This window comes from Prionailurus bengalensis, chromosome C2 (assembly GCF_016509475.1).
Source record: "Prionailurus bengalensis isolate Pbe53 chromosome C2, Fcat_Pben_1.1_paternal_pri, whole genome shotgun sequence".
NCBI classification, from domain to species: Eukaryota; Metazoa; Chordata; class Mammalia; order Carnivora; family Felidae; genus Prionailurus; species Prionailurus bengalensis.
Window position 1 is genome coordinate 71,022,872 of NC_057350.1, and position 22,240 is coordinate 71,045,111.

At 43.9% G+C, this 22,240-nt stretch overlaps 1 protein-coding gene across 1 annotated transcript in view; it reads right to left on the bottom strand.

Moving 5' to 3' along the window:
- SLC12A8 (solute carrier family 12 member 8) overlaps positions 1 to 22,240 on the bottom strand; it is a 117,484-nt gene that overhangs the window by 28,819 nt on the left and 66,425 nt on the right. The window contains exons 6-8 of the mRNA XM_043593290.1: positions 12,130 to 12,217; positions 10,516 to 10,603; positions 2,855 to 3,001 (exon numbers count right to left, since the gene is read on the bottom strand). Coding sequence (XP_043449225.1) covers positions 2,855 to 3,001; positions 10,516 to 10,603; positions 12,130 to 12,217 — 323 coding nt within the window. The remainder of the gene's footprint in view (positions 1 to 2,854; positions 3,002 to 10,515; positions 10,604 to 12,129; positions 12,218 to 22,240) is intronic.

The window sequence follows — 22,240 nt, forward strand, 5'->3', positions numbered from 1 at the left end:
GAAGAAAGCAAGGAAATTATTATCACAGAAGACTACAGGTACAGAGAGGGATGGGGCTCTGACCAGAGAAGGCATGTGGAGGCTGGAACATTCATTTCAGTTATTCTTCAAAACTTCATATTGGGGTGCCTGGGTGGCCCAGTCAGTTAAGTGTCCAACTTCAGCTCAGGTCATGATCTCATGGTTCATGGGTTGAAGCCCCAAGTCGGGCTCTGTGCTGACAGCTCAGAGCTTGGAGCCTGCTTCAGGTTCTGTGTCTCTGTCTCTCTCTGCCCTTTCCCCCACTTGCACTCTGTCTCTCTCAAAAATAAACATACAAAATTAAAAAAAAAAACCTGTTCATATTGGTTTTATGCTCTTTTCTATATGTTAAATAGCTCTCAAAATTTTTTTAAAGTTTATTCTCTCCCCCATTAAAAAAGAAAATGTGCTAATAAAATTTAATCATATGTAAAGAAGCTTTGGGGAGAAAAAAACTTCAAAGTTAAAAGGCAAGTGACAAACTAGAGAAAACATTTGTAATATATATCACAAGGAGTTAACTTCCCCAACAAAAGAAGAGCTTCTAGCAATTGAGAAGAAAAAGACCAACAATCACAGGATATATATATGACTCTAAGAGGAAACGATCTCCAACCTCATTCATATAAGAGTAGTGCAAATCACAGGGGTGCCTGGGTGGCTCAATTAAGTGTCTGACTTCAGCTCAGCTCATGATCTCACAGTTTGTGAGTTTAAGCCCCACATCGGGCTCTCTGCTGTCAGCCTAGAGCCCATTTTGGATCTTCTGTCCCCCTCTCTCTCTGTCCCTCTGCCTCCCAAACTGAACATTTAAAAAAAGAGAGAGAGTAATGCAAATCACAAGGATCCTGAGATGCCATTTCTCACTATACAACTAGCAAAAAGTCACATTTGACAATGAACTGTGATTGCTAATAATGTGGTACCTGGGACCAGAGTGCAAATGGCAGTCCTCACACACGATGTCCAAATATGTATAAGTATAAACCAAGCTAACAAACAGTTAAAGCAAATATGTTCTTCTTCCTTCCTTTGCATACACACCTTTAGGACAATGGGGAAGACCAGGTTCAAGTTTAGAATTGTTGTTCTCCTCAGGGTTCTTCAGTAGAGGATGGCCACATACAGCCGCCAGCTCCTAGCCCACCTCCTACTCTTCCCAGACCATACTGTGGGGGCCTCACACCTACATGTGGACTCCTGCCCATACCCAGGTCCTAAAAGGACAGGTCCAGGGAAGGGGCCCTTGCAGACCCTGGATGTGGGTTGTGGGACATCCGGGCAGAGAATTCCAGGCAAGAGTGCAAATGGTCCAGTGCAGCACATGTACACCATCCAGAAGAGGAGTCTGGGATCCAGTGGGCATATCCCCTTGATCTCATGAACTCCTTATCAAGGACCAGAACCCAGAACAGAGTCTATAAAGCAGGGTCTTTTGGCCTGAATCTAAGAGTGATGCTGACTGTCAGGAAGCAGGAACTGTTATACATTCCTGGTAGAAATAACAAAAATCATACAAATTCTATGAAAGGTGTCTTGACAATATCTATTAAAATTAAAAATACATTTTGTTGCAGCAAACCTACTTATGAAACTTTATCCTACAGATATACCTGCACATTAAATAATTACACACACATACACAACATTATTCCTTGTAGCGCTGTTTACTGAAAGCCACACATGGGTCAATCCATAGGAAACTAGATAAAAACTATGGTCTATCCACCCAATGGAAAAATAATGAAAAAGTTTTCTTGACATACATATGAAAAGTTGGACTTCCAAGTTATATTAAATGAAGAAAAGCAAGGTATAGAACCACATGTTAGAACACTATAGTTGTATAAAAAAATAGAGAGGATTCATAAAAAAAAGTTAATAAAAACAGCTACTGATAGGGCATGGGTGCTGGTGAAGAAAGAGATAATAAAAGAGTCATGATAGGAGCAAAAATTCTCAATGTATACCTTTTATACCTTTCTTAGTTTTGAGCCCTGTGTATACATAACCTAATAAAAATACATGAAATTAAAGTAAAAGAAAAGGCATATACCACATAGAAGGTACAGAGATGAGAGTCAGTGCTCCCACCCAGCCCATGCTGGCTGATGGGTCAGAAGTGGAGGATGGTAAGGGAGGGCTGGTGACCCTACCCGAGAGGGGTCTGGGGTGGGGGAGGGTCTCTGTGGTGCTCCAATAAGACAGAAATGAACTCTTTCTCAGTAAACCACATTATTGGGAAGTGGGGTTCTCTCTCTCTAACTCTCTCTCTCTATTTCTCTTTTGTCATCGCTTAGGTTTTAGGAATGTGTCATTCTATCATTTCGTGACTCAAACAAGCTATATTCTGTCAGTGAGAGTTTGAGCCATGAAGACTGACAGGAGGCCCAGAGGCCCGAGGTATGGGAAATCATCATACAGCAACCCCAAAGGAAAGGCAAAAATCAAGGGCAGAGTTTGAGCTGCAAGGTCCAGCTCCCCTCCTCACCAAGAGATTTTTTCTTCTATGCTGAACTGAGAGGATCCCAAATTTATTTTTATTAAAGGATGTGACACTCCCTTTCCTTGTTGCTCAGGGTCCGAGATGCCATTCTGTCAGTTAGCTAACCCAGTGCCAAGGGGTTCTGGTGGCTATGACATTGACAGATGGTTTGTCCGACTGGCTCCACCCTAAGGGTGCCAGAGGACAGGAGAGAACAACTCTGCATTCTCATTTCTCCCACTCTGGAGAACTTGACCACTGGCTCTAATCGGAGAGACTTAAGCAATTTATTGGCTGATAATCTGGTTCGCAGCAAAATGTACATTTCTCAAAAAAAGGATCACTCACCCCTTTCCCCAGACAGGCCAGTGTGGGAATCACTTTCTCCTGGGCAATGCACTGCAGGATCCGGGGGGCTCCATAGAGTCCTCCCATACAGGAGGCCAGAGATGAGATGTATAAGCCCAAAAGGAACAGGAAGCCCACCAGGGACACCTATATAAGGAAGCAATTTCATTACCCAATGCCAGAATATGCTTGTCCCTTTCTGTTCCCTAGCACCATCTGCACCCCTTCGATCATTAGTCCTCTAGATTCAGCCTCTCGGATATATTTCCAATATTCCCAACTCCATCCCATTTCATTCATACCGCCACTATTTCAGTTTGGCTCACCATCACTTCTTGTATGGATAACATAGAGGTTCTCAAATTGAGCGTGCATCAGTCTCAGCTAGAGGGCTTGTTAAAATACGGATTTTTGATCCCCACCTCAGAGTTTCTGATTAAGCAGTTCTAGGGAAGAGCCCAAGAATTTGGATTTCTAAAAAGTTCCCAGTTGATGCTGATGCTGAGGGTCTGGGGACCACACTTTGAGAACCACTGGCCAACTGGCCTCCTGCCTCTACGTTCTGTCCACTCTGAATTATCCCCAAGCCTCTGCCAGAGTGATGTCTCTAAACTCAAACTCGATCATAATGTCACTGCCGTAAAAATATCAATGGCTTCCCAATACCCTGACATTCTCGGCCCCTTCCTGGTCTGTGACCTTTGTAGCCCCATACCCCACACACTCAGAGTCTTTGTCAGAATGTTTCCCTGCCAGCTAACACCCTCTGTCCACTCCTAATCTACTCATTGTCTGTCTGTTAAACCCAGTTGTGCTTCAAGACTCAGCACAAACCTCCTTTCCTCCATGAGGCCTTCCCCAAGCCCCTCACAGCAGCGGCTGCTCCTCAGGACCCCGTAGTACCTCAGTGTAAGGTGAGTAGCACCGTCCCACACAAGTGGTCCCAGAGGCCTCATTTCTGCAGGGCCCCTATCTTGTTCATCCTAGTATCGGTGCCAACACAGAGCTTCAAATGCTGAAGGAATGAACGAGCTCCATGACCCACGTGGCCCACAAATCACCAACAGATAGACTAAGAGAGGGCACAGTTGTTCTGCTGGATGTTGACTTGCAAAGATCAGTGCTACTGGCCATGCAGCTGTGTCACAGGCTGTCAGGAACTGCCCCCCCCCCCCCCCCCCCCGCCGTCCCTGCCCTGAGCTGGACCTCATCTGTACCCAGCGGGAAGTCTGTTTTCTGATTATTTGAGATGCCCATCTCCATTCTACTTTACCATAGGCACGGTGGCCAGAACTGTATGTTCCAAATGCTCATTTGTCCAAAGATCACAGATGGGGTCATCTTAATTTGCATGGTTTTGTCACACCCTTCATGATGAAGATTCTCCACCTCACTTTTTATGTCCTTGCCTTGTCAGTTCACTGGGTCAGTGGCATCAAGCTACATGGAATACTAGTCCGTGGCTAGACCTCTTTCCTGGCTCATAAATTATCACAGGAAACCTGCATCAGCCAGAATTCCTGACTAGAAACAAAATACTTTTAAAAGAATATATTTGTAGGACACTGGAGGTTCACAGAATCATCACGAAGCTGAAAGATCATGCTCAGAAAGAGCAAGACCGAAGCCTGGAGGCACAAGCTGGACTCTGGAATGGAAACAGTTTGACCAGGATGCTACCAGCACCCTGTTTCCCTGCAGATGAATTCCCACTATCCCTTTACTGTTGTCCCATTCATTACACTTGGAGCATCTGATGGGTCTAAGCTAGGTCACATGCCCTACTTAGGCCACAAAGGGGCAGGCAAGAGAGCGTCTTGTCCTTCGGGCTTCTGTACTATTAATATTAAGTGGGGCTCATCACTCCCTCCAAGATCAGATATAGGTGGAATAACCCCCAAATGGTCAGGGATGCCAGGGGCCTGATGAACATAACTCAGGTCCACTGCACAGTCTAACTTGAACTTTATTTCAGTGTGGATTACTCTTCCCTAAATGTGTTACCTCATCTTATCCCCAGAATCTCTCATGTCTATTTTCTTCATTATCACAGGTGTCTATGTCTATTCTACCCCCGCTCTTCTTATCATTTTATAACTAGAAGAAATTAATTTCATCTAATGTTTATCCCTTTTTTTTAAGTTTATTTATTTTTAGAGATACAGAGAGACAGAGGGACTGGGCGAGGGGCAGAGAAAGTAGGAAAGAGAGAATCCCAAGCAGGCTCCATGCTGTCAGTCCAGAGCCCAACGTGGGACTTGAACTCACAAAACCGCAAGATCATGACCTGAGCCAAAACCAAGTCAGATGCTTAACCAACTAAGCCACCCAGGCGCCCCTCCCATCACTCTATTTGTATATTCTGACAGCATTTGTAATTTCCACCCTGGGTTGTAGTCCATTACACTCATGGTTTATCTTGCAGTGCAACATAAGCTCCTGTGTCTCATGCATCTTGCCCCTGCCCCTGCCCCACCACACCTAACAGTCTGGCAAACAGGCTCAGCACATGCCCATGGAATTCATGAAGCTTCACGACCTCACTGTGACTCGTGCCCTGGATGCCTCACAAAATTGGCAGATAAACTGGCTCCATTATCAATCTCTGATCCATTCTGATATGCAATCCTTCACCTCTAACCTTTGTTTCTGTCTTCTTGACCAAATGCATCCTGTATTTGCTGGTTTTAAAAATACATGAACTCCATGATGAAATTTTATCAAAAGCTTTATAGAAAATCTAATTAGTAGTTCTCTGATCTGGCTATACCTAAGAATCACTGCAGAAGTTTTGCTTTATGAGTGTAGGGTGGGGCACAGACATCCTTGATGTTTCCGAAACCCTCCAGGTGATTCTAATGCACAGCCAGGGTGGAGAACCACTGGGCAAGGTGCATTGTACCCACCACGCTGTCCTTTCAGAGAATTCTCCAGGAGACGTAGGCATGGTATCTCCTTGCAGAAACTGTATTGCTTCTTATCCAAAAGATTATATATATTTATGTTTTAAAAAAATTTTTTTTATTGAAAGCCTGTCCATTTACTCAGATTGGAAATGAGATTCCCTAATCTGGCTTCCTCCTAGTGTGGGGCTGACCCAGGAGCTGGAGTCTCTGGCACCAGGATGCCCATCTTTGGCCAGCCTTCCCACAAACACTCCCTGGGATTCCTGCAGGACCTTTGGGCTAGGGGTAGGAGAGGGGACTGTCCAGGTATAGTGACTTGTTATGTCCAGTGTATCAATTGTGTTTACAATGGTCTGTTCACTTGATAATCCTTTTATATAAAATTTTTATTGGGGTGCCTAGGTGGCCCAGTTGGTTAAGCGTCTGACTTCGGCTCATGATCTCACAGTTCCGGAGTTTGAGCCCCGCATCAGGCTCTCTGCTGTCAGTATGGAGCCCACTTTGGATCCTCTGTCCCCCTCTCTCTCTGCTTCTCCCCGGTTTGCTCTCTCTCTCTCTCTCTCTCAAAAATAAATAAATAAATATTTAAAACAACAAAAAACCTATTATTCTGGTTATTCTGTCAATTTTGCTGAAAAATGAAATGTCTCATGTCTGGATGAATTATAAAAACTCCATTCTATTTCTCTCTCCCATGTGCATCCTATTTTGTCCCCTCTATCTGCCATCCATCCATCCTTGGAAGCATTCACTGAGGACAGGTTATGTACCTGGCACAGTGCTGGGCACAGGGTAAGACTTTTGAGGCACAGCAGGAAACCACACAGCTTTGCTCCCAGCCCTTGGAGAATTTAATCACTGTCTCTATTCATACAGAACTACAGACTTGCTAACTGTGCCAGTGGAGATGGAAGTGAGCATTTATTTGAGCAGATGTGTGTCAACAGTTCTTTATGGGGGGAAAAAAATCACCCCTCTGTCATACACCTGTTTGAGCCATCACAAAAAATTCTGTCTTTCCAACATATTATCTGAGGTGGGAACTACCCTAATTTCTTTCCTCAGTAACTGCTGATAAAAATCATAATTCCATCTCTCTGCTTTTCATATTATATCCCAACTCCCATTGGAGCTTCACTAAGAAATCCCACCTATCCATTGGCTGCTCCCTTCTCCTGAAGGATTGGATTCAAAGTCATTTGCAGGGTGCTCATTCTGCCTCATCCAATTCCTATGTGCCCTTGATGTTACTCAGGAGTATATCCTGAAACCCTTTATAATCCCAAATTGCCTCACAGTCCCCTAGTTTTCTCTCACATCAGACATGAATTTTCTAATACAGACCCTACACCACAAAATGACCAACAACTCAACTTTCAGTCAAGTTTTCTCTCTTGTTTCATAGCCATTTTCCATCAGGAAATAAAGATGGCTTCACTTCCTGAGAGGCAGTTCCGTGTCCGTGATGGGGAGCAGAGGGCAGCCAGGATGGGCTGGATGGTGGATACTCAACAGCTGGCGAGGCTCCTTCACCAGCCGAGGGCCCTGCCCCACCCCATCTTGCCAAGCACAGCCTGTGCCCTGGGCACTCAAGGTCCCTCTTGAATACATGAAACCATGACTGCCAAATCTATGGATACCTCATTTTTAACAAAGATGCTCTTGGGGTACTTTTCCTACTTAGTTTGTTCTTATTTTGCTAGATAGCAAGCTCCAAGCTTCCTAAAGTACTTGGTCTTTTGGATGTTAATAAACACTTTTTTTTCCTGAACTGTATACAAGTTTATTCTGAAACAATTATTTAATCTGTTCAGTTTTACCCCTACTAATAACTGATCTTTATACAACTCCTTTTCTATAACTGAATAATATTGGGATTGATATTAGGACTTTTTTTTTTTCCTATCCTGCTAAATATGCTGGATGTGTAGGGGGAAAAATATGCCCCATCTATAAGGTTATCCCCATAAGTAGTGTACAGAGGAGTCCAAATTTAAGAAGCACCTACTATGTACCAAGTATTGTGCTTTACATAGATTACCTCAGAGCCACCACAACGTACTAAAGGTTTTTTAGAAAGTGTAACACTACAGAGACTAACACCCAAAAGCCAGGGAAAAGTTTCGGTGGGGCATGGATATAAAATAAAAAGAAACTTCTTAGAGAAACTGTAGTCTGGGAAGCCAAATAATTAGAAATAGATCTGAGAAGCTGCCGGAAACCCAAAAAGAAACAGATGAACTGACCAGCTGCAGAAAGAAGGCCGGGGCGGCCAGCAGCCATTGAAGGTAAGTGTTCTGGCAGAAAGCACCCGACAGAAAGACAGAGACGTGCCCTGAGGAGCTCCGAGAGAACCAGCACCAAGGGGAGCATCCTGGAGGCCTGCCCTGGTCTGTGCCCGAAGGGGAGACCCTCAGGACACACAGACCAGACTGAGGAGGATTTGCTTCCGCGGGGGCCAGAAGAGCTCAGAGATGGGCTGGCTCAGAACCCAGGCCATAGCTAAGACACGAAACCAGAAGAACAGTTCACTAAAACCAGGTGAGGGTGGTGAGCTGGGTCAAGTAACCACGTGGGACACTGTACACTTATACCCTTCCATTCTCCAGGCAGTGCTAATAAAGTTGTTTGTGGCCCAGCTCACTGCCTGAGTATGTGCCTGCTACTGCAGCTGAGTCAGTCCCAAGGAGGAACACCGAAAGCCAAAAGGAGGAAAGCCAAGGTTCAAGGCTTAGAGGGGGGAAGTCCTGTGTGATCCCCTTTGTAGGGGGCGGGCTTTGGGGAGCAGCAGCACACCAGAGTGCCGCCACTTTAGAGTTGCCCTGGTGGGTTCTGTCCCTGTTGACCTACTTGCTGTGCCAGCCCCTGTTTGCTGCTGAGAACCAAGAACAGTATCTTTCCTTTCTTTTAGGTTTTACAACTGTCTATTCTAAGACACAGTTTATTCCTCTCCAAAAAATGAACTCTCCACCTCTCATCCTGATGTGTGCACAATGTCATTCCCACAGATCGCTGCCAAGCACGGTTTAGCAGGTGCCCCCAGCTGGCTAAATGCTTGCCTACCTGTTCAATGTCTGGGACAGGTGGCATTCCAAGCAAGCTTCCCCAGTTCATGTGTCTATTATTAACAGTGGAATTTCCACTCACAAAGGCTTTCCCGTGCTGTCCATGGAGATGTTTTTACTTTCTCATTGTAGCCTTCCTTGGATACAGGCTGCCTCCCATCCCACATACCTGTTTTTAGTTCTTTCTGCAAAGGAGGGGAAGGAGGGAGAGAGAGGAGCCCCAGACCGGGGGATAATTTGTTGTGTTCCATCCAGATAAGAGCCTCAAATGGTTGAAAGGACCTCTGTGAGGGAATCTACTAGAAAGAAACCAGCTTTAGAGGCAGGCGGAGCTAGCCAGCTAGCTAGCCACTGGCAAGTTGCAGACAGCAGCAGGCAGATTCCCCGGGTCAAAGGATCAGCTGTTCCCTGAGGCCTTTAATTCCTCTGATGCAGCCAAGCTTTTCATTCCACAATTAGAGAAAAGGCCCCTTGGAGGTGAAATTCAAGATGGAAGCATGCATACAGTTAAACATGAGGGCTGTAGATTCCTTCCTTGAGAGCAAACCTCTCTCTGGGGGTTTAAGACCTTGGTCCCTGGAAGTGGGGTGACAGTCCTCTCATTACCTGAGCAGCTCCCCTCTTTTAAAACCTGCTTTCATAGTCAAGTCAAGACCCCTGAAAACATAAGTCATCTTTACATCGTGGCCTACGTATCTTAAAAAGAAACATGTGCTAATGTGGAAACCAAGCCCAAAAGTAGCTCAGAAGAGAAAGTTCAGAGTTTTCTGCCCCAGGCTGCCCCAAGGAGTGGCCAGTGGCCCTCCATGAAGACCAGCAAAGTAGCTTTTGCCGAGCCTCACACCAGGAGAAAATGGTACTTTCTCCCAAAATAGGAGCAGAAACACTCAGAAGTTAACTAAGAAAACTTTCCTAGCCTACTACATTTCTCTGATAACTAACAGGAATCTCAGGGTCCACTCATCCTCTAGGAACTTAAGGGAAGGTAGGAGTTTTTGGGGATTTCCAGAAAAGCATATGGGAATCTTATTCTCCTAGGTTCTAGAGATGCCAAATGAGTGTCCTTGACTGTCACACGACCTCTATCCTGTAAAGGGCAATTGTGGAACGTGAGGAATTTGCTAACCTTCTGGCAGGCGGCGTGTACAGCTCTTGAAACAAAGATATTACGGCCAGATCAACCCCAGCCCACCCCTGGGAGAGAACACAGAGTCAAGGTCCTCAGAGGGCAAGGCGGGCCTCACCCTGGTGTTCTGGACTCCATCCATTTAGCTGCCTCTTTTCTGCCCATCAGCCTCCTCCTTTTACTGGCTTCCTTAGAGCAGCACTTTCTGCTCATGGTAGGAGGTGAGGCTTTTGGCAAAAATGAAGGACTGGTTGAGCAAGGGATTTTTGCTCACGGTATCCTTTGTTTCTGTCCTGATTTCTGACATGAAGAGATGGTTGTGTTCCATTGTTTAGTCACCTGCATGTAAGTGCCTTAACAGGGGCTGTTATCTGTTTCTAGGGATCTATAAGAAAAACCTCTACCTTTTCCATATTTTTGCCCTTCTTCCCCTGCTACTTCAGCCCTGGGCCCAAGACTCTCTGGATTCCTAGGCAGGGCTGCAAGAGGGAGGTAGCCATTTGTTATGGGAGCAAATAAACGAACCAGCAGACTGAGCCCTTCAGCAGTGCTGGACTCACCCACCTTTTCCGCTATCAGGAAGTCATAGCGAAGGGCCTCTCGGGTGCAGACAGCGCCCAGCAGGAAGACAAATACGATGTACAGAAACCACCTGCAAAAAACCCCAAGAGTGGAGCAGAGCTACATCCCTGACTTCGGCCAACCCCATCCCAACCCACCCCACTCAGCCCCTGGGTCCCGTGGGGACTTGCCTCAGAAGGAAAGAGAAAGGCCAGTCATAAAGCCTCCCTCGCTTGTCTGAGGGGGCTTTCAGTACTCTTTCTCCTCTAGCATCTCTTGCCAAAAAAGTGTATCATTGTTTTGTCTCTGACATCAAAGAAGAAAAACACACAAAGTGTATTGGGAGTGGGGAGCGAGAGGCCCCACTGACCTCTAGGTTGCCGGGACTCAGGCAGGGTTGACGGGCAACCCCCCAACCCCCCTTCGTACCCCTGAAGAACAAGTACATGATCTTTCAGGCTTCTGGGTCCTGCTGTTCCTTGGATCCCAGATGATAGAGAGCCGAGCCAAGTGTGAAAAGGGCAGCAGTGACCTGGCTCTGCCCCCAGGCACCCTGTGACCTTGAAAAAGTCACATGATCCCCGCAGCCTCATTCCCATCTGGGCAGTGAGAGGATGGGCCAGAGGTTTCTCCAGGGGCCTCCCAGCTATGACCTCCAAATGAGGCAGGGTTCTTTCTTCTCTTTCCTTCCCAACACCCCATGTATGCTCTGTTGTCTCCATTCTCTTCCCCACACACAGCCATATTGAGCACAAATTAGACTGAAGTGATGGTGCCACTATAATAAGCTAAGAGCACAGTCAGCATTTGTGAATATTTTAACAATATCATGGTTGAAATAATACGGGCACTTTTAACTTCTCAAGACATTGTCATGTCTACCCAGTGAAGGCAGAGAAGCTTCTTTCTGTAGTACTGAGAATAAAACAGAAGATTCTAGAAGGTCAGAAGCAGACCCGAGGCCACTCAGTTTGCTCCTGTGGGTGGCACAGTGTGAATTAAAACCCAGGGAGCCTGACAGCCTTGGAGAGGTGCAGGGGAGGCAGGCCGGGTGAGGACGGTTGGGGTGGGGGGGGCGGTTGGTAAGGAGAGCCTGCTATGTGTCTTTACACACAGTATCTGCTCCACAGTCTCTGGGGCACACATATTCTCACTATCTCTACTTTCTAAGAAAGGAAACAGAGGCTCAGAGAACCAAGTAAAATGCTCAAAATCACACAGCCCCCCAGCAGCAGAGCTGGGATAGAAATCCCAACATGTCTGATTGCAAAACTCTTCACCTTTAAATTCCTCCCAACGATCCTGGAAAACCAATGGTTAAAAAAATCCCCAAGTTCAAAATGGAAGTGGGGGAGGAGGAGGGGCAGGAGGCTGAGGAGAAAGGAAAGAAAGGATTCCTCCTCCTCCCGCATTCCCAGGCAGGGGGTATGAAAGGGCAAGCGTCTGAACCCACCAGACGTGAATTTTCCAGCCCGCTGAGTGTTAAAAGGAGAACTGGAATATGAAATAGATTGGCCACAGTTGGGGCACTCTCAGAACAAAAGGGGCAATCCCCTCTTTTGCCTGGGGTTTTCTCTCCCTCTCTCCAGCTGATTGCCATGAGGGGAACTTACTTACGAGATGCCAACAGCTGCTATGGAGCCCAGGGGGATGCTGGCAGCGGGCTCCCTGAGGTCACCCCCCATGTTGAAACCAGCCATGACTCCTGAAAGACACCCAGACAGGGGAGAGGGGTGAGCAGGGAACTCCACTCTATGAATCGCCTTCTCTTCATCAGGGCCCTCTCCTGGAAGCTATCCCACGGCAAGCCCTCCCATCTGCAGTTCTGGCAACTGAGCTTCTCAATCTCCCCTGGCAACTAGGGAGGCATCCGTGGGGCATGAATGGGACCTTTGTGGATTGGATGATGCTTGGGAGGAAAGCCCTGCTGCCCACAAAAGCATCTTATGGTGCAGTGCAAAGTAATGAGGGTGAGTGAGGCAGCTGGCAGGCTGCACAAAGGTCCTGTGGCCACATACTGAGCTCTGCCTCTACCCCCCCGCCCCCCCCCCCCCGCCAATTCCCTGGGGAGACTCAGCCTTAGCAAAGCACCTGCTTTCCCCTCTTCAGCAGAGTTCCTTGCTTCTGCTTCCCACTGACTACACTGGGGTTCAGGTGTCCTGGGGGGCAGGTTGCATCCAACAGCCAGAGCCAGAGACCAAAGGGCTCTAAGCAAGTTCTAAAGAACAATCCTGAGAACAGTCTAAAGAACTGAGTCACAAACTCCTCTTCATTATTGCTTCTATTCCCCAACCACACTCATGAGAAGTCATAAATTAGTCATGATGGGGAGGGAGGGCAGTGTGGGATGGGGAGGGGGGACATCGCCTCTGTCCATGCTCACACACAGAAGAATGCAACAGATGATGTGTTCTGAACATCAAAAGTAGGTCCAGCCCACAAGTGCTTTATAAGTCCTGGTCAGGAAAGTTTCACAGAGGGGTGGGTGCATCTCCAATGTGGCTTTGCAGGAAGATTTACATGGGCTTAGGGACAGAGCTGGGTCTAACCCCATCATTATGGATTTATGAACACTTTCAACCTGCCAGTGCCTGTGCTAATGCTTTCCATGCATTTTTTATTTTGCTTTATCCTCACAACAATCACATCAGAAAAGTAGAATTATTTCCCCCATTTTATAGAAAAGGAAACTAGTGATCAGAGAGGTTAATTAAAATAGCCGGAGGTCACACATTTAGTAAGTGGGAAAGCTAGGATTCAACCTCAGTCACTCTGACTCTGAAAATTATGCTCTTACCCACCCCCCACCCTCTATAATGCTTGTTGGGGGAGCTCAGGTGAAATGGAGTGAGGTGAAGGTATGGAACCAGGGAGCTAATGAGGGCCTATTTCAAAGGGTGCCCTGAATGGGGGCCCCACACTGGGACTGAACATGGGTTGACCAGCAATTAATTCCACGACTGGAACTTTATCCTCAGTAAATGGTCAAGGATATGAGTACAGATGTAGCCAAAAATATTTATAAATGCTTGTCTATAATAGTGAAAATGAGAAGGAACCTAATGTCTACAAGTAAGGGATTGGTTCAATAAGTGATGATATGTCTTTCAGTAAATACCAGGGCTCTGTGTTATCAGAGATATGTTGTGACATGGAAAGATATTCAAAAGCTATTGTTTCATTTTCAGACGCATATTAGAAAACATATATGGCATGATCCCATTGTTGTAAAAAAAAAAAGGCAACAGATAAATTTATGCATAGGGAAAAAAAAAAGGAACCAGGACATGTTTTGAAAATGTTAACAATGCCTCTTGCACTGTTGGTGGGAATGCAAATTGGTGCAGCCGCTCTGGAAAGCAGTGTGGAGGTTCCTCAGAAAATTAAAAATAGACCTACCCTATGACCCAGCAATAGCACTGCTAGGAATTTATCCAAGGGATACAGGAGTACGGATGCATAGGGGCACTTGTACCCCAATGTTTATAGCAGCACTCTCAACAATAGCCAAATTGTGGAAAGAGCCTAAATGTCCATCAACTGATGAATGGATAAAGAAATTGTGATTTATATACACAATGGAATACTATGTGGCAATGAGAAAGAATGAAATATGGCCTTTTGTAGCAACGTGGATGGAACTGGAGAGTGTGATGCTAAGTGAAATAAGCCATACAGAGAAAGACAGATACCATATGGTTTCACTCTTATGTGGATCTTGAGAAACTTAACAGAAACCCATGGAGGAGGGGAAGAAAAAAAAAAAAAAGAGGTTAGAGTGTGAGAGAGCCAAAGCATAAGAGACTGTTAAAAACTGAGAACAAACTGAGGGTTGATGGGGGGTGGGAGGGAGGGGAGGGTGGGTGATGGGTATTGAGGAGGGCACCTTTTGGGATGAGCACTGGGTGTTGTATGGAAACCAATTTGACAATAAATTTCATATATTGAAAAAAAAATGTTAACAATGTTATTTCTGGGTGATAGAAAACAGATCATTTTTTATATTATTGCTTATACATATATATATTTCTCAATTTTCTACAGTGATCATTTTGAAACTGGGGAAAACTAATTTTTAAATGGCTTTTTGTTTTCAAACCACACATTAGGCACCTCTTCTTTTCTCCTGTTTCTCTTCTTCCCAAAATCTTATTAAAAGGGTAGGAAAGGGGGAAATGCATACATGCCTCTAAGAGGAGGATTGGGATGGGGCATCAGCCATAAGTAGACAAAAGGTTGCTACAGATGTCTGGAACACAGAGAATGGCGAAAATGACACAGAGTGAAAGGGAAGGAAAAGAAAGCCTTAGAAAACTTCTCTAGAGGATCTGAATAAACCCGAGGAAAACCAGGGCTGTTAGTGTGGATGTTTACACCCAAAGGAAGCCCTCTTCAAGAACTAGCTGTTCTCACAAATCTATTGCTGTCAAGTTGCCTGTGAAGGAAGAGCCCCTTTAGGGAAACAGACCTACACACACTACAGCCAGGAATCCACGCCAGCAACCAAAGATTGCCAGGGGTGTGATGAAAACCAGCAACAAATACACAAATACATGCATGATAAAAATAGAACAACCTGGGCTGGAATAAAAGTATAAATCAGGACACAGAAGAGAATTTTGAAGAAAATAGTAATGAGTAGCTCCAGACACACCCAAGAAGAATATTCTATCTATAAAGCAAGATGCAATGAAAAACAAAAATAGTGCAAGATCAAAAAAGAACTTTTGGAAATTACAGAAATGATCACTAAAATTAAAAATGCAGAAGATTTGAAAGATAAAGTAAGTATCCCAGAATTGAGAACAGAAAGATGAAGGGGTACAAAATTTGAGGAAAGAAGAGAAGAAATAGAGGAAATATCTTATAGCTACAACATCCAGCTAACAAGAGATGCAGAGAGAACAGAGAAAACACAAGAAATAACCAGATAAATAAGTGAGAAGTAAATAATAGATAACCAGAAGTAAATGTCTCCAAACTGGAGAAGACACAAGTCTACAGGTTGAAATATCCCATAAAGTAGACAACACAAAGATCAAAATATAAAAAGTCCATACCCAAATGCATCGTTGTGCAACTTCAGGAAAAACCCTAAATATTTCCAAAGGTAAAAACTGAACACTTATAAAGGAAAAAAATTAGACTTCTCTTTGGCAACAGTGAATGCTAGAAAACAATGGAGTACTGATTTTAAAATTCTGAGGAAAAAATATTTTGAAACGAGAATTTTAGCCAGATTACCAATTAAATGAAAGCAAAGTTTAGTAGAGAAGAGCTCAAAAAACTGACCTCCCACATATCATTTCTGAGGAAGATACTAAAGCATGTACTCCAGCAAAATGAGGATGTAAACCATGAAGGAGGAAAACACAAGATTCTGTTTGACTCGGAAATGGAGTAGAGTCCCAGAATAACAGTTGTACCACAGAGAAACCAGAAGATATTGAGCAGAAGGATTGAGGCCCCAAGAGAGAGGCCTCTGAATAGGAACTGGATTCAACACAATGAACAAACTGGACTAACAAACTGAATGATTTTAAGGACATGCTGACTGTATATTTTGGCAACAAGAGAAAAGAAAGCTTATTGAAACTCCAGGAAAAGGGAAGAAGAAAGTCCATGTCTAAATAGGATTCAAGCTAACATGTCATGACATGACTTTACACAACTGATAAAATGTAAGAACAAAGTAAGTCATTTGGCCACGATATTAGGAATATTCTCCCCTAAATGGCACAAGGACCTCATCAGAATCACAGCAAAGGAAATGGAATTCTAGCTTCTGCTTCACTCTTCGATGAACAACAGCTACATAGTCACAATAGGATACATGTTTACTGTTTTCTGACATCTAAAAATTGACCTATAGACAAGCACAGAGGACATAACTCTAGTTACAAAATGGAATATGAATATTATCTACTTTGACAATATAAAAGTAAAGCTATGACTAACTGATATTAGGAACTAATTTTAAAAAGAGACAGAGAAAGAAGTAGAACACAAAAAGCACTAATAATTTCATCATAGTACTGTTGAAAAACAAAAATATAAGTCCCATGATCTTTCACTCAAGTCGGCTTAACTGTTACAAGCTTCAGTGCATTTAATAAAATACTTGAGGGATGCCTTCAGTGGGTTAAACATCTGACTTCAGCTCAGGTCACAATCTCATGGTTTGTGAGTTCGAGTCCCCCATCAGGCAAGCTTGAGCACCACATTAGGTGAGCTTGAGCCCTGCATTGGGTGAGCTTGTGCCCCACTTCAGGTGAGCCCCACTTCTCTCTCTCCCCCTCTCTATCTCTGCCCCTCTCTCTCTAAAAAAAAGAAAAGAAAATGAAAGAAAGAAAGAAAGAAAGAAAGAAAGAAAGAAAGAAAGGAAAAGAAAACTTGAAAGATTCTAGCAATGAATCTAGCCTTTTGAGCTAGCCATTAAATTTGGTAGGTAAATAAGGAAAAGGCTAGTGAATATTTTTATACCAGTTGCAACTAATTTTAAGCTAATTCTAAACTTATTCTGTATCTTGTTATCATAAAGGAGAATTTCTAGTGTTTGCTAAAAAGAACAAAGAAATTCCTAATACTGAGCAGTTTGCCTTTGAAGTTACAAAGATTGTTGACTTGTAAACTTAAGACCAAAATGTTTTTTTAATAGATTTGAGCCTCCAAAATGAACAAATCAGGAGACTATAGATGCTGGAGAGGATGTGGAGAAACGGAAACCCTCTTGCACTGTTGGTGGGAATGCAAATTGGTGCAGCCGCTCTGGAAAGCAGTGTGGAGGTTCCTCAGAAAATTAAAAATGGACCTACCCTATGACCCAGCAATAGCACTGCTAGGAATTTATCCAAGGGATACAGGAGTACGGATGCATAGGGGCACTTGTACCCCAATGTTCATAGCAGCACTCTCAACAATAGCCAAATTGTGGAAAGAGCCTAAATGTCCATCAACTGATGAATGGATAAAGAAATTGTGGTTTATATACACAATGGAATACTACGTGGCAATGAGAAAGAATGAAATATGGCCTTTTGTAGCAACGTGGATGGAACTGGAGAGTGTGATGCTAAGTGAAATAAGCCATACAGAGAAAGACAGATACCATATGGTTTCACTCTTATGTGGATCCTGAGAAACTTAACAGGAACCCATGGGGGAGGGGAAGGAAAAAAAAAAAAAGAGGTTAGAGTGTGAGAGAGCCAAAGCATAAGAGACTGTTAAAAACTGAGAACAACCTGAGGGTTGATGGGGGGTGGGAGGGAGGGGAGGGTGGGTGATGGGTATTGAGGAGGGCACCTTTTGGGATGAGCACTGGGTGTTGTATGGAAACCAATTTGTCAATAAATTTCATATATAAAAAAATAGATTTGAGCCTCTGTGTGTCTGTGTGTATATGAAACTGTGTCTGTTCACTTAAAGTTGTAGACTACAGTTTTCGGAGGATGTTGCCCATTCACCTGCTAATAATCAACTTGTTACGGCTTCCCTGATACTGCTCTAAAGCACAGATACTTGGGCATTCACTTTCAAATGTCCTCTCTCTGAAACAGAGCTTTTCCTACTACTATTACTTTCTCTCTTTTTTATTTTTTTATGTTTATTTATTTTTTGAGAGAGAGAGAGAGAGAGAGCATGAGCAGGGGAGGAGCAGAGAGAGAGGGAGACACAGGATCCGAAGCAGGCTGTAGGCTTTCAGCTGTCAGCACAGAACCTGACGCGAGGCTCGAACCCACAAACTGTGAGATCATGACCTGAGCCGAAGTTAGCTACTACTCTTACTTTCTAATCTTAGACTCTAATAAACTTTTGCCTGCTGCTAAAAAAGAAAAAGAAAAGCACAAATACAAAAAGATTATACAGATTCCCTTACAATTAGGGATTCCCTTGAGATAAATGAAGTATTCCTTGTAAAAATATTTTACACATAAAAATAAATATGACTGTAATACATTAATCTTAAAACACAACACAGAATCTCAATTTCCCACACCAACAATAAAGAATGAAGGGATGTAGCCCAAAATTGATAAAATAACAGAGATTTAAGAATATTATTTAAAGTTAAAAAGTTAATTTAAGAAAAAAAGCAACGTTAACCATCAAAATTTAGGAAGTGAATGAAGGAGCATGTAAGTAAGCTAAACTCTATTTCTGAACACGGATTCAATAGATCATGTCTTTGATTCATCAAGTTACAGATTCAAGCTTATTGTTTGGTAAATATGCAGCTAGCTCCCAAAGTGCTAAAAATAATTAAAAGTGGTTGCTCCCATGGAGGGGTATCTGGGGTGGTAACAGGTAGAGTGGGACACTATTGCTTTATATTATAAGCACTTCTGTAGGATTTTCCTTTTTGTCATGTGTAGGTCTTATTTGTATCAAAAAAGGATACCCACAACCTGCCTCACTCTGACCAGTGTTCCTGAGACCAGATCTGTCACGGAGGCTCTGTTCAAAGGCTACGGGCTCACAGCTCACTGCCAGAACTACCTGGTGTCAAGGGCATCCCTGGCCAAATATCCATGTTCACCTGACTCCCAGACCCCACTAACTTCATCCACTAATACCAGCCCTTCCTGGACCTCCTAAATTCTGACCTCTGCAAAGGTTCCCACCTGTCACCAGGTTCCCTGGTAACTCCCCTGCCTGGCCACATTGCCTCCCAACACCTACAGTGGCCTCCTCATTCTAGCTCCTAGCCCCTAGCAATTTTATGCCCATTCATTCAGCATTGTAAGATTACATACCACTAATTATTCTGCCACTTTAGTACCTCCTACAATTTGTCACATCATTTTGTGCACCTTCCATCAGATCATTTACAAAGACCCACAAGGACTCCACTGATATGTATGCTCTGTCTAGGAAAGTGATTGATTAAGCCTAATTGCTTCCTGCTTCCAACCAGGTTCTATATTCATAACAAAAGCCCTTTTCTTCACCCAGAATCCCTTACAGTCCATGACCCAACCTTTGATCACAGTTCTTGATAGCTGGCCTGGTGTGGGATGCCCTGGGATCCTGGTCAGTGGGAACAGAGAGGATAAACATGGACAAGGCCACCCTCAGGAACACAGACAGCCAGAAGCTGGCTTTTGAGACAAAACAGAGAAGCCAAAGGGTAGGTAGTCGGTAGGACAGACACAAAGCATCAACGACAGGGAAGTACCTGCTAGGCAGGTCATTCCTGCCAGGCTACTGTAGTGATCTATGCACACCTGTTAGACTGGCTTGCACACTGACACTGTCACTTCCAGAATTTCACCCTTGCGTGACTACACAATTCCCAAGCAGATGAGCACTAGTTCTGGTGAATTAGAAATTTCTCGCTTGCCAGCTGGATCTAGAAAAAGTATTTTGAAAAAAAAATTTTTTTTCAACGTTTTTATTTATTTTTGGGACAGAGAGAGACAGAGCATGAACGAGGAAGGGGCAGAGAGAGAGGGAGATACAGAATCGGAAACAGGCTCCAGGCTCTGAGCCATCAGCCCAGAGCCTGACGCGGGGCTCGAACTCACGGACCGCGAGATCGTGACCTGGCTGAAGTCGGCCGCTTAACCGACTGCGCCACCCAGGCGCCCCTAGAAAAATTATTTTGATTTAGTAATTCTTTGCCCATGCTTGTCAAGTATTGTAGAGATTCTCTAGTTTGGCTTTCTGTCTGCTTCTGCTACCATTTTAAGATATCACTGTTAATGTTAGAGCTGAATTTAGGGTGGGTGTAGAAGAACAAATACTATTTCCGAGAGCATTGGTGTCCAGATGTTTTACAGATATTAAAGGGAAAAAAAGCTTGGGAAAATCTTGATAAATAAGGTTAGAAAGTTTTTTACTGCTGGACTTACCAGTGCCTACAATATGCTAATTTTCATCATCCATCGCTAAGAAGAGAAATGTAACACAGCGTTTCCCAAAACTCACTTAACAATTCTACATTATTTTTTTAAAGAAAAACTATTCATTACTAGTGTTCCATGGAAGACAGTTTGGGAAACACTTGTGTCCATTTTATAATTACTATTTAATCTTTATACTTTTCTTGGGAGGCTTCCTAAAACTGCTTAAAATGGCTACGTAGAATCAACAATTCTTAAAGCTAGAGGTGTCCTATAGGTTATCTACTCCTACCTCTTATTTTACATATGAGGAAACTGAGGCCCAAAAAGGAGAAGTGATTTTGCCCAAGTTTCAGACTAACTGCAGTACTATCTTCAAGTTTCCTGATCTCAAGTCAGTGTTCTTTCCACTATGTAATACAGTTTCTTGATTTCTAACACCCATGCTTTTCTTGGATTTCCCTTTTATAACCAAGTAACCGTATGATTAATTTGGGGTTACCTCCCCCACAAGAAGGCTGAATTTATCAGTTATGATCAGCACTATACATTGGTTTACCCACAGGTACTTTCATCACCAGTTCCAAATCACTAGTCTGTGCCTGGACCAGGGCATTTCCCCTCCTGGTAGGTCTTAAACTGCCAGTTCCAGGGAGCAGTTAATTGCTTTACCTGAAACCACATTTCTCCCTGCATCAGGATGACAATGTAGTCTGTGCACATGTGACTTTGGTAAACAGCTTCCTTCATATGGTTTCCTTCATATGCCTTCTGATTTGGTCTTCCACCCTAGTTCTACAGACTTTTAGCATGTTTATTGTCTCAGCTTTTGTATATATGTGAGCTGGTGTTGGCCATCATCTTACCAGCTTAGGTTAATGAGGCTAAACATCCAGAGCCATCCATAGTCTCCTGGGCATTGACATTATGCCTATAGCTGGGGTGGGTGTCACCAGGTGAATATGGTGCTTGGGCTTAATGCCCCAGTTCAAATATCTGACCTAAAAACAGGCATGGATGGCTAGGGGAGGAACTCATCCCCTCTACACTCAAAAATAAGCTGTGGTTAAAAGAACCAGTACGTCAAGTAACCACTTGCTTACAACATTTGCAAGACAATGGCCATGTCCTTTTGGAGGGTGGGGGGAGTCAACCACAGCACACACACTTCATTTGTTGCCTGCCATCACAATCCCACTCCCCACCCTACTTTCTTATTTGTTACTGAAAATGAGAATTCGTAAGGGGGAAAAAAGTCTAATAGTTTTTCTAGGCTTTTCTGGTTTCTGTTAGTTGTTCATTAAAGAACGACTCTTTCTCAAGGAGGTTCCAAGCTTCCTCCTGGGTGCTTTTCAATCCAAATCTGTGTTCTTAGAAACCTTTAATTTTCTCCTTCAGCTTTAGCTTAATGTTATCTCTGGTGCCTATTTTCTTTCTTCTTTTAAGTTCATGAGTTTATTTTTCTCTATCATTAAGGCAGAAGATCCATGCACTAAAGTTCCCATGTCTTCTCTGCTGCCTTTTGTGCTGAAGGAAGCAGTCTGTTACTGTTTGGAGGCAGTGTGGCTCTGAGCCTCAGTTTCCTCGTCTACAAATGGGGATATGATTATTTATCTGACAGAACTGTTGTTAAAGTTAGAATGAGCATTTATAAGGCACTCAGCACAGTGCCTGGCACCTAGGAGGTGCTAAAGAAATGTCCATCAGGAGAGACGGGCTCCGTCCCTCACTCAGAGATCCTTGGGTTCCTAAGGACCCTGGTGGTCTCTCCTTACCTTCCACCTGAACTCCAAACCCACTCCTTCTCCAAACCTATTGGTTGGTTTTTCAGCTGTTCCCGAAGGAACCTTTCATCCCCTGTTGGCTCCATTCTCTGAGGCAGAACC